Source organism: Drosophila arizonae, chromosome 2 (genome assembly GCF_054131065.1).
Source record: "Drosophila arizonae isolate 15081-1271.41 chromosome 2, UAZ_ARI_1.0, whole genome shotgun sequence".
Classification (NCBI taxonomy): Eukaryota; Metazoa; Arthropoda; class Insecta; order Diptera; family Drosophilidae; genus Drosophila; species Drosophila arizonae.
Genome location: NC_142922.1, coordinates 11,550,790 through 11,567,613, shown reverse-complemented (window position 1 = coordinate 11,567,613; position 16,824 = coordinate 11,550,790). Strand labels below are relative to the sequence as shown.

Here is a 16,824-nt window from a genome sequence, read left to right as displayed (position 1 = left end):
TGTGTGGCAACTGTACCGCGCTTAACCCAACTGTAACCAGGCGGGCGGGCACGTGACGTTGATGATGTCACACGCCAGCTACAACAATGCACAACTTTGATTTTTCAGAGCAAATGCAGCAGTGAGGGGCTAAGGGGCTGCGGAACTGGGGGGCTGTGACTGAGGTCTCGGTTTGGCTATAGCAAACAAAAATTCACTTTAAATGAAGTTGCTTCTGCTGCTGCTGCTGCTGCTGCTGCCATCCACAGCACACAACGAAGTTTTTAATGGGCAAGCAACTTAGCGTTGGCTGTGGCCGGCTACCCCAAAGGCAAATCCCGACACCACACTCTCGACCAGGACCAGAGCCAGAGCCGGAGCCGGGACCAGAGCCAGCTCCAGTGCTGGCCAAGTGCACACTTGAGTCTTGTGCTGCGGTTTGCCAAAAATCATGTACGCCCACAGCAAAGCAGCAAAGAGTAAAAAAAAGAAAAGAAGAGAAGAAAAATGCTCGAAATTGCCAAAGTTTGACATATGTTGGGTTCGCTTTCCGTTCGGGTTTCTGCCTAAGCTGTGCATCTCCAGAGCTTCATCTCTCTTATTACTATTATTATTATTATTATTATTATTATTATTATAGTTGTTATTGCTGTTTGCTGTTGCTGTTGCTGTTTGCTATTGTTGCTGCTTTGCTGTTGATGTTGTGCAACTTTGTCAAAGTTTTGCAGCTGTCGCCAAAGTTTTGTGCTCAAACACCAGCTCCACTTGCCCATTCTCTTAGCCAAATAGGCATTATTATATACACACATACATATACATATTCGGCGAGCCCTTGAGCGTTTTGCACTTTGTTTATTTCTCAAGTTTTCGCTCGCTGCCATTCAACTATAAAAGTCCGTTTATAACAATTTTAGTTCATACTTTTACTCAGATTTGTTTACTATTTGTATGCCCTCTCTAATAATTGAATTTATGCAAAAGTCTAGATAGTGAAGGGACAGGGAAAGAGAGAGGGAGAGACAGAGAGAAAGGGGAGTGGCTCACAGTCGAGCATTAACATCAACTGCAGCACTCTGTGGCCCATTTCCTTCGCTTTTTATACCCTGAACCCATTGAAAATGGGAAATCAGGGTATAATGGTTTTGTGAAAAAGTATGTAACGGGCAGAAGGAGGCGTGGCAGACCCCACAAAGTATATATATTCTTGATCAGCGCGACGAGCTGAGTCGATATAGCCCTGTCCGTCTGTCCGTCCGTCCGTCCGTCCGTCCGTCCGTCCGTCCGTCCGTCCGTCCGTCCGTCCGTCCGTCCGTCCGTCCGTATGAGTGCGTCGATCTCAGAAGTTATAAGAGCTAGAAAGCTGAAATTTGGCATGCATACTCGTGTGTACCATACGCAGTACGAGTTTGCTTTATTTTTTCGATAAATCATCCGATAACTTTTTTATCGAGAATAATCGAAAATTTGATTTTGTTTTTTTAGCCTAATTTGAACACTTTTAAACCTGGAGTTATCAAATTTGCGTTGTATATAAAGATAATGGATACAAAGATTTTGTAATTTACAGATTTTGGATACCAAGCCCCCTTCGCCCCCAATTTGTAAAAAACGCATTTCAAGTACTAGAGACTTGTGCTTTGGAATGTACATACATTTGAACATTATGATTACGTTCTGAAAGTTTCATTAAGATTGTAGGTCTACAAAAGAAATTATTCAACAAATAAATTCTCATAATATTGCCCACACTGCAGCGGAGCCCAAGCGCAGTCGCTGCTTACTGCGCAGTTAGCAGAGCGCAGGCTTATGCGTGCGTGTGGATGCATGTGTATGTATGTGTGCATAAAAGAAGTGCGGAATGATTAGAGTATTAGCTTAGAGGGTTCAGGGTATCTCCTAGTCGAGCAGTCTCGACTGGAGCCTTCTTACTTGTTTGTTGTTGTTGCTGTGCTCCAAGTGCATATCCAAATATGACTACGCTCGTAAATAATTTACAACTCCACAATACTTGGGGCATTATTAACACACTTATAGCTCTCGTTGCCGCTGTGCCCGCCCCATTGCGTGCGGCCGGCAATGGCTAAAAGGGGGCGTCACGCCGGCCATTGCGCCGAGCTGAACAAGTGTATTCAATAATAGCCAGGCCGCTGTGCAATTGGCGTTAACTTTGTTGTTGCCTTGTGCCCCCAAAAATATTTCTTGCGCCTAACTATGTATTTATGTAGATACAGTTGTAGTTTGTGTATGTGTGTCTGTTTGTGTGTGTGTATGGGTAAATGCATTGCGTGCCTAAGGCCTGGTCAGCAGCAAATGGATGCATAAAGTGCCAAAAGCAAGAAAAATAAATAAATATATATATATATATATATATATATATATATATATATATATATATATATATATGTGTATATGTATGTATGTGTATATAAAAAACCAATTAGGTTGATTCCCTCAGCTCTCTTGGCATGAAATGTATGCAAAATTTTTTCGGTGCCCAGGCTCTCTTGCTCTCTCTCTCTCTCTCTTTCTCTCTCTCTCTCTCACTCTGTCACTCAGCCACATGGCGCGGCATCTGCCAACCTGGATATGTGGATGTGTCAAGTTCAGTGCAATCGTTTTCAGGCTGAACTCTCTCTCCCTCTCTCTCCCACTCTCTCTCTCTCTCTCTCTCTCTCTCTCTCTCTCTCTCTGTCACGTCTGTCTTTTGCATTCAATTATTCGCCGAGCCCACATCACCGAGCGGTGGCTGGCCGAGTCTGTGGCAAGACATTAATTACTTGCGGCTAATTACGAGTGGCAAAACACATAGTTTGTTAGCCGGCAAATCCAATAAGTTTAAGTCGTGGCTAACAGCCGGGCTAAGTCGTTGCCGCTGCGCAAATGGAGCGCATTGCCGTCGCTCTCGCCAGCAGCCCCATCAGCCCGTTTACACGGAGATATGCAAATTGCGGAAACGCGCCCAGCCACACATGTGAGTCAGCCTTGCTAGACTTTTAAGCACTCACTTAAACTTCATGACGTTGTCACTGTGCTTAGTCAGCAGCAGCAGCAGCAGCAGCTACTTGCAGACCCTCTCTAGTCCAGGTCTTTGTGTTGTGCTTCATGTGCGGCGACCTAATTGAAATTAGAGTATGTATGTGTGTGTGTTTGTGTTTGTGTGGGCCTATACAACTAGAAGAGCTGTTAAATATTGATGATTTCTGATTATTATTAGGCAACAAATTTTACAGCTACGTAGCAAAGGACTCAAGGCTTTTGGGTTTGCTCTGCCTATCCCTTATGAGGGGAAGTTGCGTGACTCCACAAAATCAATAAAGCCATCAAAAACTTCAAACGGAAATTGAGTCAATTTGTAATTATGCCCGCCAAGACGCCATTAGCGCTCACTGTATGTATGTAGATGTGTGTGTGTGTGTGCGTGTGTTCATATTTTTTGGACAAACTGTTAATAGCCAAAGGCATTGGCGGTCAGCATTGAAGCCTGAGCAGCGCTTTTGCGTGTGTGTCTTTACCGTTATTGACTCACCGTAATTGTGACTTGGCCTACAGAATCAACTCGGCCTTAAAGCACTTTCTGTAGCATATTTTGACTGCTTCTTAGCCATTTCACTTTGAATCTGCCAACAAATCTTGACTGACTGGCCAGATCTATTATGCCTCCCCGGCCGGCTTGATTGATTGTGAGACGCATTGATTGATTGCCCAAATCTGCGTATGTGTGTGTGTGACTTGACATGCACAGCATTTCAGTTTCTTTTGTTTTTGCAGCCTTGGGACACTGCTCTGAGGGGACAGACTGGACTGAGTAATTGCTTGGCATTTATTATATTGTTTTCATTCACATTTAATTAATACAATTTGGCCAGGCCCGAATTCCTCCGATATATGCTAACTCATGTTATTTGTCTAATGCTCCTCACGCTGATACCATCGGCCAATGTCTAATGACACGTTATTAGAAGTCAAAGCAGGGATTCGATACCCAATTGACGTTCTCGAAGCACATTACATCATTAATTACACTCACTGTTAATTAATAACTATGACTAGATGGGATAATCTGACTACATTTTTTAGCAGACTTGCTCCCCAAATGTAAATACAGCACACTGATTGAACAAGGACGAATTCAATCGATAAGAAATAGAAATTAATACAATGAATGACTAAAGTTGCTGTGGTAGTCTTCGAGTCGAGTCAAGGAGTACAAAGTCAGATTTGTTTTAAGACTTAAACAGGAATAGGGCAGTCGGGTACAACCTTACTTACTTACTTTCAATACTTTAATGTAATATAAGAACTAATATGATATAATATTACAATTTTGACCTTTAAACCTATGTAAATCATAGGTTATTTTCGATGGGTAACGCCCTCAATGAAGTGCACATTTTATTTTTGAGGTTATAGTTTTAACACTTTAGGTAAATGAGTGGTTCTGGTTTGCCACGCCCCCCGTGTGGGCGTACATATATTTATTATATTTACTATTTTATATCTCTGGTTGTCAACTCGACAAAACGGGCACTTCAAGTGTATATATCGTATATAGTATTTTCTGATATGCCACGACACATATTTTATCATATTAATAATAATTACACAGCCGAAGGCCCCTGCTGGCAGTGCTTAGTCTTTAGTTAGAGTTAATTTTATATTAATTGTGACTTGTTAATAAATAAATAAAATAATAATTAATTCCTGACAAATTTTGTAAACTGCAAACCAAACAGCATTGTCAAATGAAACACTTAGGCTTGAGCTCAAACAAATCTCCCGAGGCTGATAAGTTGACAAATGAGTTAGCTTAATGTGTAGTTAACTTGAATAGTATGAATAAAATAAGCAATCGAAATAATAATACAAATGCTCATATAACTGCATGCATTTGAGGTAAAAGACAAATTTGAGGCACAAATTCCCTCGAGTGTTTGAATTATCTGCGCAATGCACTGACGACAATTAAATGGGTAATGCAATGCCAGCTGTAGAGATCTAGATTATGCTTTGTTATTAATACTTGTCAGTGGCAGTTAGAGCATGATTTGAATATATGTATATGTATGCGTGTGTGTGCATATATGCGGGCTCCTGTGTAAGCACACGCAAAGGACAACGATAATTAAGGAGCTGGTAAGTGAAACTATTGTGTAGGCTCAAATTGCTTTAACCACAAATTAAGGCAAACAAAGCAGCTACAGCAGATGAGCCCCTCACAGTTTGGTCGAGTGTGTGTGTGTGTGCGTCTGGGTACGTCTGTCTTTGAGACTATCCAAAGATGTTCGGAACGTATACTTGATTTATTGATTGAGTTTAAAGTGCGACGCCTGGTAAGCGATAGGACAATAAACTGACTGCAATTTAAGTGAGCGAGCTGCTCTGTAATTAAGCGCAAAATCAATTTCAGCCCGGGCGCTGGTTGACTTCCAAGTTTGAAGTGCGACCGGCGTCGAAATGCCGATCCGCAGGAAAACAAGGAAAAATGTGAAAAATATGCAAGCGGATCCAGGAATTTATACACACTAGCATAGCATAGTTGCGCTTCGTGAAGAGGACTCTGCACTCGCTGGCCCTCCGCTTGACTTCGCTGGCAAACAGACTCCGCCATTGAGCTGCCACCTAATGAGGCAGTTAACATACTCTTTATATGGTCGTATGGCCGCATGAAATGCCAGCCCGATTGATTGACTCGGCTACGCCATGCTCAACACTTGAGCAAATGCTTGACAGTCGATGCATTATGCTGCATCCCGAGCCCGGGGCATTCATTAAAATGCCACTGCCACGCAGCCACGCCCCAACTGTCGCCCCCAAGCTGTCAGAGCAAAATTTAATTATGGAGCCAAACGGGCGTGCGTAAATGGGCGTGGCAGTGTGTGTTTGTGGGTGTGAGTGTCAAATGAGAATCGCCCAGAAAAACAAACAGAGCCCACAAACACTTCGGCTCAGCCATTATCTGTGCAAATATTGTGCAGGGCTGGCGTCGCTCACTGAGGGGCTTAATGAAATTTTATTTCAGTGTTTGAAGTGCGCTTGAGACGGCTCTTTGGTGGATGCCAAAGTTTCCAAAGCTGCAGGAGCTAATAAAAGCGCCCCTCTTTACTCTACCTGCAATTTCAGTTCGTTCTCTTCTTCACTTGGCTCTTTAATGCACAGCTCTGGTAAATTTTAAATGTGATTTAAAGAAAAAAATCTTTTTCGGTTGGCTTAGCGCGCCGTCTATGAAAAATGCATTTTTATTTATATTATACAAATTTTATTTATGCATTCATCCGTATAAATAGCACATAAATTGTTGATGTAACAAAAATTTACAAAGGACGCAAATCGTTCGAGGACCTCGCGTCAAAGCGCAAGCATCGAAAAAACAGCGCACGATGGAAGCGAAGGCGAAGGCGAAGGTGGAGTGGCAGGTGGAAGGGGGAGGGGGAAGGGGGAGGTGGAGACGCGCCATGGAGTCACAAGTGGAAAATAGTCGCAACTCAAAGTGCGCACAGGAAAAACAATATTTGCATAAAACTCACACACACACACACACATGCACACAGTTATTTATCCACACACACACCCATACACATATAAATAAATAAATATTATATAGGAATAAAAAATGGCATGGAAATTCGCTGGCGAGTTTATTTGATGTTCAGGTGGGTTCGCTCGCTCGGCTGCCCCCAGCAAGGCTGTGCGTACATTATTATGCAATGTCATGGCGGTGCGAGGCACTCGAACTTGCAGTCGAGAGGGGCATTCACTTTGTCTTGTGTTATCAGATGTTATTTTATGTCGAATAATTGCCTTAGATGCTTTATTTGCAAACGAAATGACTGGCATTTGTGTGTCATGCGCAGACCTTTACTTATTTCAATTATGCCGCTCGACAGCCAATTGAAAAGTCATGTCATTTTGCCCCCATGCTAGATCTTATCAAATGGATAAGAGCACTACGGTTTATTTCTGCCCACAAACGTTTCATATCCGCTATAAGACTCGGCGATTGAGTTTGCTAGCCCTAAGCCATGTCAGCCGAAAGTTTTTCCATTGTGTTGCATCTAAAGAAGTTTGCAGTTTCTTTTTCACACTGCATATTCTTATGCAACACACGTTGCAACCACAAAAGAACGACAAGCAAACTTTAAGAAAAAAGACAAAATATGGGTAGCCAGCAAACTTGAAAAAAGGCCAAAATATGTTTACCTATTGTGCTGCACTGCCTGACTTGATCATACTCTGTGTTAGTATTAAATATATTATCCCAAAGCTTTGCATCTAATAATTAAAACAGACTCTCTACTATACTTTCAGTGATATAAAACATAGCTCCCACACTTTTCATGAGCAGATGATAATTTGGAAAATATTTTTTAATCGATTTTAAGAAAGGTCACAATAAATTATTAATTTGTATTTTGCATAGTATAATTATATTCTCCCTCTACATCTACCTCTACTGCGAGTCTTTTAAAATTTATTTCTCTGATACAAATATTTTATTTTAATATTTGATAAGAAAGCTTAAATATATAAAATAACTATAAAATAAATAAATATTTAAATATAAATATTTAACATACATAAATATACAAAATATAATATTTACTAATATATTTAATGAATTTATAAGTGAAGCGAAAATTATAAGGAAATGCACATAAAAATCTAAATTTATATTCACTATGATAATAATAATAACTGTATAAAATACTTTGAAGAAGGAAATGGCAAGAAAATTTTTATGAATATTTATAAACACTATGAACGTTTATACATAATTATAATTTACAACAAATTACATATCCATTACATATTTGTGCTGATTACATATATTGTATATGCATTCTAACGCTAACAATTCATTGTATTAATGTATGTATTAATGTATTAATTCAGCAATTAAGATGTACACCCTTATTATTATTATTATTTTTGAATTCATCTATATTACTATAAATTTCTATGTTCACATTGATACCAAGAAATTAACCCAAACATTTAAAAGATTATATATATTCATACCAATTTTCATGTAAATACACAAACATTTCACATATTCGCATATATATTGCACATAGTGTATGCCACATGTAGGCATTACTTTTTAATGTCATCTAAAAATTGCTCAGGCTCACTTTGAAGCTTTTTGCATGTGACTCAACAAATCATTTTAGTGGCTAGGGATTTGCGCAGCGACGTCATTAGTTAATGTGTTATTAATAAATAAGTTGTTTTGGATCAAATAAACCCACATACACCTCACACACAAACACACACACACACACCCACTTGTGTTTGCATTATCTGCCGGGGGGAACTCACCTTGCGGCCGCTGCTTCTGGTCAGGAAACATCCTGTCGTAGCCCTTTCACACATTAACTTTGCTGCAGCCAGCGTAACTTCTTCCCACGCAAATGTCGGAACGTGAAGGAAACAGGACTTTTGTGTGCACTCACACAGCTACACACACTCACTCACGCACGCACGCTCACGCACATGCACACACGGCCACCCGGGGCTATGTTTCTAATTCAAAAGATAGTTTTTGCCTCGCTCGCTTGAGGCGTCGCTGTATTCGAATTCGTTTTTGTTGGTCTCGCACTTAATTTATTTATTTATTTATTATTATTATTTTTCTTTTTTTGGTTTTCCTTTTTCGTGCTGTGCAATTTTTGCCCTTTTTTATTGTTCTTTTGTTTCGTTGTTGCTTCTTTAGTTCGGTGGTAACTTGTACTTAAGTTATAATTTGATACATTTTTGTTGCAGCCACACACACACACACACTCAAGTCTTATGGCTTAATTCGAAATTCGTTTCGCTTTGGTTCGCCTTGGGTTCGGTTCGGTTCGCTTGACTTCAGCTCGTTTCATTTGATTTCGTTTGGTTTATTCGTTTCATCCGCCTGCGACGACGACGACTCTATTTTCATGAGTATACAAGGTTTGCTGTTAACTGTATCTATTTTCGAGTGTCTCTTATGTCAGTATGCGTGCACATGTATATGAATGTATTGTGATTTCCTTTTGCCAGCCTTTTGTTGCCAGGCGAGATATTTATGTTTGCTTTTCACGCTTCGCTGCCAGCTCAACACGGCTGCCCTCAGGTGGGCGGCAAGCGTTTTCAAAAATTTCTACACAATTGATTTAAATAGCGTTTGAAGTGAACTTTGCCCCTTCACACCCACACACACTCGCGCACACACACTGACAGCGGCATGTGATTTACGTTAAGTATACGACCGCTGGCCAAAGAGCCTATCCCCCTCCCGCCCCACAGCAACAACAAAGCTGAACGTCTACCACGTGCAAAGCGTTGGCATTTGGAACTTCGCGTAAATAATTTTCTTTTCACGCGTACAAAATTTCATTAATACAAAAGGTATTAAATTCAAATGGTGGGCGAACAAGTTACACGATAGCTGCACAAAGCAACATGGCTTAGCTAAACTCCTTCATATTATTTATGGGGGCGGGGCAGACAACAAAAGAGAAACGTGAAGAAAAAATGAAGGGAAATGTTGCCAAGCAATTAAACTGGCAGTTGAACTACAAAGTAGCAGGAAGCAACGCCGACTGGAGCAGAGCAGCTGCACGAGAACTTAAAAAATATGCTGCCCCAAGGCAAATTAATTAGATTTTGTTGCCAATTTAGAGAGTAACTTGGTAATTAACTCTCCTCGCTGGACTTTCATAAAAGGCAAATTTTATACTTTGATTGGGTTAAGGCAAGACCTTGTGCTATAAAAGGAAATCTTATAGCCTCTTCAATAATTTTTCAATTTCAGCTCTTGATAGGGGTAAGCGATGATATAGAAAGCGAATTTAGCATATTTGGTATGCGCTATGAATATTTCATTGGCAGCTAAGGTCTCAGCTCAGTGGACATGAATACCCAAATTTCATATTCATTTAACTGTTAACTGAACTTTTTTAGCTGAATAAGTACAGTTGGCAACTGTTGAGTTAGTTGTAAAGGCTTGTGATTGAGTCGTAGTCAAACTGACCAAGCTGGGCTCAATAAGCAGCCACTGGAATGTCTTACAACATATAAACATATATGGGCACTTCACAATGAATATATTCATAAATAAAGTCGTTAGCTTCTGTTACATCCCTCCAGAGACTGTTTGCCGATTCGAGTTAAACAAACGCAACTCACAATTTGAGTGGGTGCTGTGAGGGCCAGTTGCGTGGCGTTTTCCGTTTTGGCCATGGGGCAGGAGGGGTGGTTGGAGGTTAAAGGTTATTCCATTTTAGCTGTGCGCTTGTGGCAGACGTGCTAAGACTGTCGTGGCAGTAGCTGAAAATGCCAAAAATTACATTTTGCCACTTTTGCAGACAAAAGATGATGATGCTCAAAGGTTGCGCGAGCGATGAGCGCCACGCGGCGTATACACAATATAGACGGGGGCTGTGTGTGGTGTGGTATGGCGTGGTACGTTGTCGAAGATAATGGCTGCTTTGGGGCCTAACGGCGACACTGCTTGGCTGGCAATCGTCGGGCTGTTGAACCTTAAGTGTGTGCGTCTGCTTTGCCATGCGCCTTTGTGTGTATATGTGTATGTATATGTGTATGCCTTTATGTGTGTGTGTGTGTTAGTGTGTGCGTGAGTAGGCACTGGAGGCGTAAGCGCGCGCATTTAGCAATAGAAATTTTCTGTATTTGGGAGGACTGACTGACTGTCCCCAAAAATATATCAGAGAGGAGGCAGCCGAAAACCGATGCCGTTTGCTATCGCCGCCGCCGTCAACATGTGCGCCATGCCAAATGCAGAAATGATGATGAGTTCTCTCATTTCGGTTGGCGTTCGCAGACGACACTGCGTATACGCAACGATGCCCAGCAGTAAATTGTCTGCGTATAATGCGTTTATTTTATTATAAATTTCATGAGATTTGTGTAAGCACGCGTGTTAAGCGGACCTAAGCGCCCAAATGTATTGCGAGTCGTCTTACCCAGTGTATACGCGTGTTTATTTAGCTATGATATAAATAAATTGCTCTTTGTTGAAGGCGCTTCTAAAAATATACGTATATTTGTATATACACATATATATCTATATAGATGTTCGTTCTTTGTGTGTGTATTCCCTAAAACACATAATTGACTGCCATTCAGCTATTGTGTAGTACATAGTGTGTATTGATCGAGCGCCCGCCTAGCCAATTTAATGCAGCATTAAACTTTTATTGGCAATTTCATGCGCTTTCTGCATTAATTTTAGAGGCACGACGATAATGAGTGCAACTTCTGTACCGAGAAGTGCGCGCGATTTGCTTTATGGTTGTGTTGGTAGGTGGTGCTGGTGGTGGTAGTGGTGGTGCTGCTGCTGCTGCTCCTGCTCGACTATGACTGTGCGTGAAATCCTATTGAATAAGTTTTTTAATGACTTTTACTATACGCCAGGCCACTACGTCAGCCGCTCTGCAGGTATTTATGTACACACATATATACTATATATATATATATATATATATATATATATATATATATATATATATATATATATAGTTGCGGCGGAAATACTACTACGCACACACACTCACTGTCACACACACACTACTACTACTACTCCACGCGCACACACACACACACATAGGCGCCACGCACGATGTTGCCTGCGACGTGAACGAGGACGAGAGCGAAACACGACAACGTCCGACGCGCTCAACTGAACTTTGCGTATTGAAATTGTTGGCTCTATAAACGTCGAACAGAAGCCGAGCGAGTGGCCGTCGACGAGGGCAGCCGAAGCTCCCGAAGTCCCGAACAACTTTACTCGAAAGTGGAGCAAACGCAGTAATAGACACATATACACAGGCATACACTCTGTAACTCACACACACACACACGCACACTCACAGTTACAAACATACGCATGCCTGAGCAGACGACTCTCCTGCAGTGTTAAATACATTTTGTTGTTGTTGTTGTTGCTTGCTACTTGTTAAAAAGGGAGCACAGGAGCGAAAGCTTTTTTCCAACCAAAAGTTCGACAGGCCGACATGCCTATCATATGTATGTTTATGTGTATGTGTGAGTATAGCAGCCTGTGTGCATGTGTGCATTTGTGTGTGTGTTTAATAAGAAAAAACTCGCAGTCGGGATTTTGGGAATTGTGTTTGATGCGCCGACGACGACGAGCTAGTCCTCCTCCTCTTTGATGAGCGGCAGAGACGCACTAAAAACTGACAGCGTTGCCAGATGTAATTTCTATGGCAACGGACTTGAACTTGTTAAGAACTCGCTGAATTCACCAGAGAACGAATAGTAATGAATATTGAACAGGATTCGGAGAATCTTAACATAATTTATTGAACATGGCGTTTATTTACATGGCGTATGAGCGATATCATGCCATGTTTCTTAATCAAATATTTTTTTAATATTTTTAAATGCAATTATTCAAATCATTTAAGATATCAAAGAAATTTATAAAAATGCATAATTTAAAAATAAAAATATTTAATTTATAATTTATTCTAAAATACATTTAACTGCTTTAATTGATATTTAATATTGAATACCATTTAAAATATCATAAAATCAGATTTACATTTTTATAAATGATATTCATTACTATAATTAAATATATACAAATTTAAATATTTTTTAATTAATTGAAAATAACAAAAAAAAAATTTTAAATATTATAAAATAATGTTGACTATAATTTAGATTTTCAATTTTACTGTATTTAAAATATTTAGAAAATATATTTGCTAAAAACTATTAAGATATATCAAATGATGATAAAACCAACATATAAATTCTTATTTGAATTAACTCCATCTGTCTCTTTAATTAATTTATATAAACTGTTCCATCTTGAGTCTATCAGCTATATACACATGTACCTGTAATGTCGCATTAACTTGTTTCTTACTTTCGTTAAGCCGGATTATAATTAAACTGTTACACATGATCCCCCACTCAAATCGCACACTCAAGTATTAATGCCCAAACACGCAGTCAGACATGCCAGCGCACAAGCTCTGGCAATTATTTTCGCCACTTAAATAAACTGACATCGGTATCAACAATTCGCATTAGGCATGGTCGTAGCCATTGGTAGTTACACATTTGAGTTCACAGAAATGCCAATCACAGTGTATAAGGAAATGATAATCATGTGTGCGTGTGAGAGTGTGTGTGTGGCTAGGGAAAACCTTGCTCAAAAATAGCCAGCTTGTGGCATGACAGACAAGCATTATGAATGATTTGGGTACAACAGCGACAATAACAATAACAGCCGACAGACACAGCGACAATAAAAACACTCAACAATTTTTGGGCCTAGACAAAAGCGCACCGTTGTTCCAGTCCTTCTTCTATCTGTTTGTCTATTTTTTGTTTTATCAAACAATTCAAATCAGCAAAATGGAGCGCAACAAAGAACAAAATGAAAGAGAATAGCATTCGCATAGAGCAGACAGGTTAAAAGGGGCGCACCACTCTAAAGGGAATTATGAATAATTTTAATAACCCGACCTCGATGACATAAACAGATAAAGCATTGCCATTAAAAACGCATTACAATTGATAGAGAGTGGCCAAGAGCCAGTCAGTCAGCCAAGGAGCCAAGCAGCCTACAGGGAGTTCAAATCAAATGGAAATCATGGCTGAAGCGTAAACTTTGCCTGACATGAATGACATGTGTAGGTGTAGCTATCGCTGTGTGTGTGTGCGTGGGTGCATGTTACGCCCAAAGCAAAGACCACATCATTCACAAAACCATAACACACACACACACGCATACAACGACGACGCATACTCACGAGCTGGCTGTAGTCACGGTTTAATCGACAGGGCATTTATGTGGGTCAGTTTGGCGAATGCCGTCGCTGTCGCAGTCGCAGTCGCAGCACCCGCGCGCTGACAGGCAATCAACTGTCGGGCGTGCTCATGCAAAATGAATGCATTCGAAATGGTTTTCAAGGCGCAAGGCGGACCCCGACGTTTTGTGTGCAGCAACAAAGCCGCTGACAAACACAAACACAAATACAAATGCAGAGCCAAAAGCAAACGGCAAAGCCAGAGTCAATGCAAAAGTTCTAAACTAAATCCGAAAGCCAGTAAATGTTGAGTTACGTATACGCAACGTAGACGCCTGCGCGGATAAACGGCGCAGTAGGCAAAGCGTAACACACACACACACACACAGACACTCACACAGTGGTGCAGTCGGCATCAAATTTATCCGCCGCGCCGGACGTGCGCGGCTAATAACAAACTTCCGGAGAGGAAACATTCTTCTTCTTATCTGTTTTTCTTTCTATATTACGCTTTCTTTTTTTTGTGTTTTTTGTCACTGGACATTTGTCAAGCGAAACAAATTGAGTTCGCAGCTCGCAGCAGTCGGCGCTCGAAATCAAAAATCGAAATCCCCCGGAAAGCGCTGTCATCATCAGCATCGATGCTTTGATAGTCTGATAGGGTTAAAAAAAAAAAACACACACACACACACACGCACACGCATACACACATATACAAATAAAAAATAAACAGAAAATAACGAAGAGAGAAACCCACAAATGCCCATTCAGATTTGATGACAATTTCGTGTCGCCACGCAAATGGGCGGCAAATATTGCTGCTGCTGTTGTGGTGGAGCTTTTATAGTTGGTCGGGAATCAAATAAGCAGCGAGGGCTAGTTTTATGTGCGGCTTTAGGCTCGCCTAAATTATGCATTCAATTTGTTGTTGCTGTTGTGGTGGCTGTTGCCGTGGCTGTTGCTGTTGTTCGGCTCTGGCTATAAGCTGCTTAAGGTTCAAATGTGAGCCTAGTTTGCTAAATTAGCTTTTAAGTGCTTTCATTGACAATTAATGCCACAAGCATTCACCTTGGCAGCTAATTGCGGCTGGCGTAAAAAGCCAGCGGCAATAAACGCTAATAGCTAGGCCAAACCCCTGGCCACCGCACCATCGCCTTCCTCCTCTTCCTCCTTCGCCTCTTCCTGTCAGACCCTTTTCCTCCACCAGCGCAGAGATATCACTTGCATTTGAAATGTAAGTGACAATGCCTGCGTACAATGAACCTTGGCACAATTTTCTGTCTTTGAGGTGTGTGCGTCGGAGTGCATATGTGTGTATGTGTGTGTGTGCCAGGCTTGAGGCGGCCGGCACTAATTAATGGCTTGTATGCCCTTTTAGGCTGATGGCATTTTCAGGCTTGCTTTCACGAAACCAACCACACTGCATGCTAAATCGAGTTGCAACAAAAAGTCAGCCGAAAATAAAAATATAAAATAAAGTAAATAAATGATCGGAATATCAAAAAGTTTTGCTCAAGTCTGGCCACTCTAAACTTTCAGACCATTCCGCAAAACCAAAAAACGTTTCATTTTTCTCTACTACAAAAGCTCTTTCGCTGCAAGAGAGAGAGAGAGAGAGAGAGAGAGAGAGAGAGAGAGAGAGAGAGCGCAGCAGAGAGCTGGCGAGAGCAAGCTGAAGCATACAAATACGCACTGAGCAAAAGCGCAAATGTCGGCAAAAAGCAGAGACCGCATACACCCACACAGTCAAACTCACACACACACACACACACACACACATAGAGAAACAGCCGAATTCACAGCAAATGCAAAATACGATAAAGTTAAAAAATGTTGAAGCACACTTTCGTGCGCTGTGAGCGTCACGAGGGCCCAAAACGTTGCGAAAATCCTCAGGAAAGCAAACAGCTTTTAACCACGCTCATGGTCTGTGAGGGGGTTGATGGGGCAAAATGCTAAGGTAGCTGTCACGGCAAGGCCCGCCTCTGCCACCCCCGCGCGCACACACGCATACATATACATACGTAGTGCTAGAAGCGGGCCACAGAATGAAAGCCACGACCTATCCACACAACAATCGTGTGTGGGCGTTTTTGGGGCTGCAAAAAACACTTGGAGCTGTGTGTGGGTGGCCAGCCTGTTTACCTGTGAGTGGTGTAAGCCGCTTTTAGTACAGTCAAGACACATACGCGCGCACAGGCACAGGCATAGACACAGGCACAGGCACAGCAACACCTACATGCACATGCACATGCCGAAAGATGGATGCTGCAGTAGGTTGTGAGGTTAATTTTGTTTTGGCATTGCATTTGCTTTGACGCTGTATGCGCGTATGCGTGTGTGTGCGTGGGTGTGCGGTATGTATTTGTGTAACTGTGTCTGTTTACCTTTGCACTCGACTGCTCCCAATACAAACACATACGTATGTGGAACGTGCAGCCGCCGTATGCATGCAGCATCAGTTGATGATTTTATTTTTTATCCAAACAAAATATGTTATACGCATTGTCAACAGTCGGTCGGACCCCAAGCTTCCAATGGACATTCCATTGTTGCAACATTCTTATCATTCAGTTGCGAAACGTTCCGGAATTTCAAAAAGAAGCAACCCAACTCCTGCTGCGATGTCCTTCGGCATGTTATGCAAATAAGTATAAGTTTGCCAATCAATAAGCGAACTGTCGCAAGCAGCTACCACTGGATGCTATAGGGGCACTCAACTGACGGCCTCTGACTGCTGCCCGGAAATTATAAACACGTTCTTTGCACACACAAAATGTATATATATAAAAAGCCAAGAAAAATGCGACATGTTGTGTGCAATGACAGGCAAATATTTTACGTGCACAACAAACAGTATACAAGGCGAGCAGAAATGCGTACGACTATCGAATACCTGCACCTACCACAATATTGAAGCCATGTCACAAATACCAGCTAGAAATTGTCATCAAATAATTGCGGTATTCAAATACTCAATTGATTGAATTTATGCGAAATCTACAGCAATTTTGTATGAATTCCTATACATTTTAAACCATTATCAAAATTATCAATAAATATGTTATAAATTATG

At 41.2% G+C, this 16,824-nt stretch overlaps 1 protein-coding gene across 18 annotated transcripts in view; it reads right to left on the bottom strand.

Annotated features, from left to right (window-relative positions):
- RhoGAP100F (Rho GTPase activating protein at 100F) overlaps positions 1-16,824 on the bottom strand; it is a 50,964-nt gene that overhangs the window by 16,140 nt on the left and 18,000 nt on the right. For 2 of the 18 annotated variants that reach the window (XM_089462119.1, XM_018017762.2), the window contains exons 1-3: positions 11,520-11,667; positions 10,929-11,339; positions 8,296-8,892 (exon numbers count right to left, since the gene is read on the bottom strand). The exons of 10 other annotated variants lie outside the window; for them this stretch is intronic. In XM_089462119.1, the coding sequence (XP_089318245.1) occupies positions 8,296-8,349 (54 nt within the window). In that variant the 5' untranslated portion in view covers positions 8,350-8,892; positions 10,929-11,339; positions 11,520-11,667. Of the gene's footprint in view, positions 1-8,295; positions 10,871-10,928; positions 11,340-11,519; positions 11,701-16,824 lie in introns of those variants that run through there. 6 more of the 18 variants (XR_016268557.1, XM_089462120.1, XM_089462122.1 and 3 more) reach the window with 6 other exon arrangements.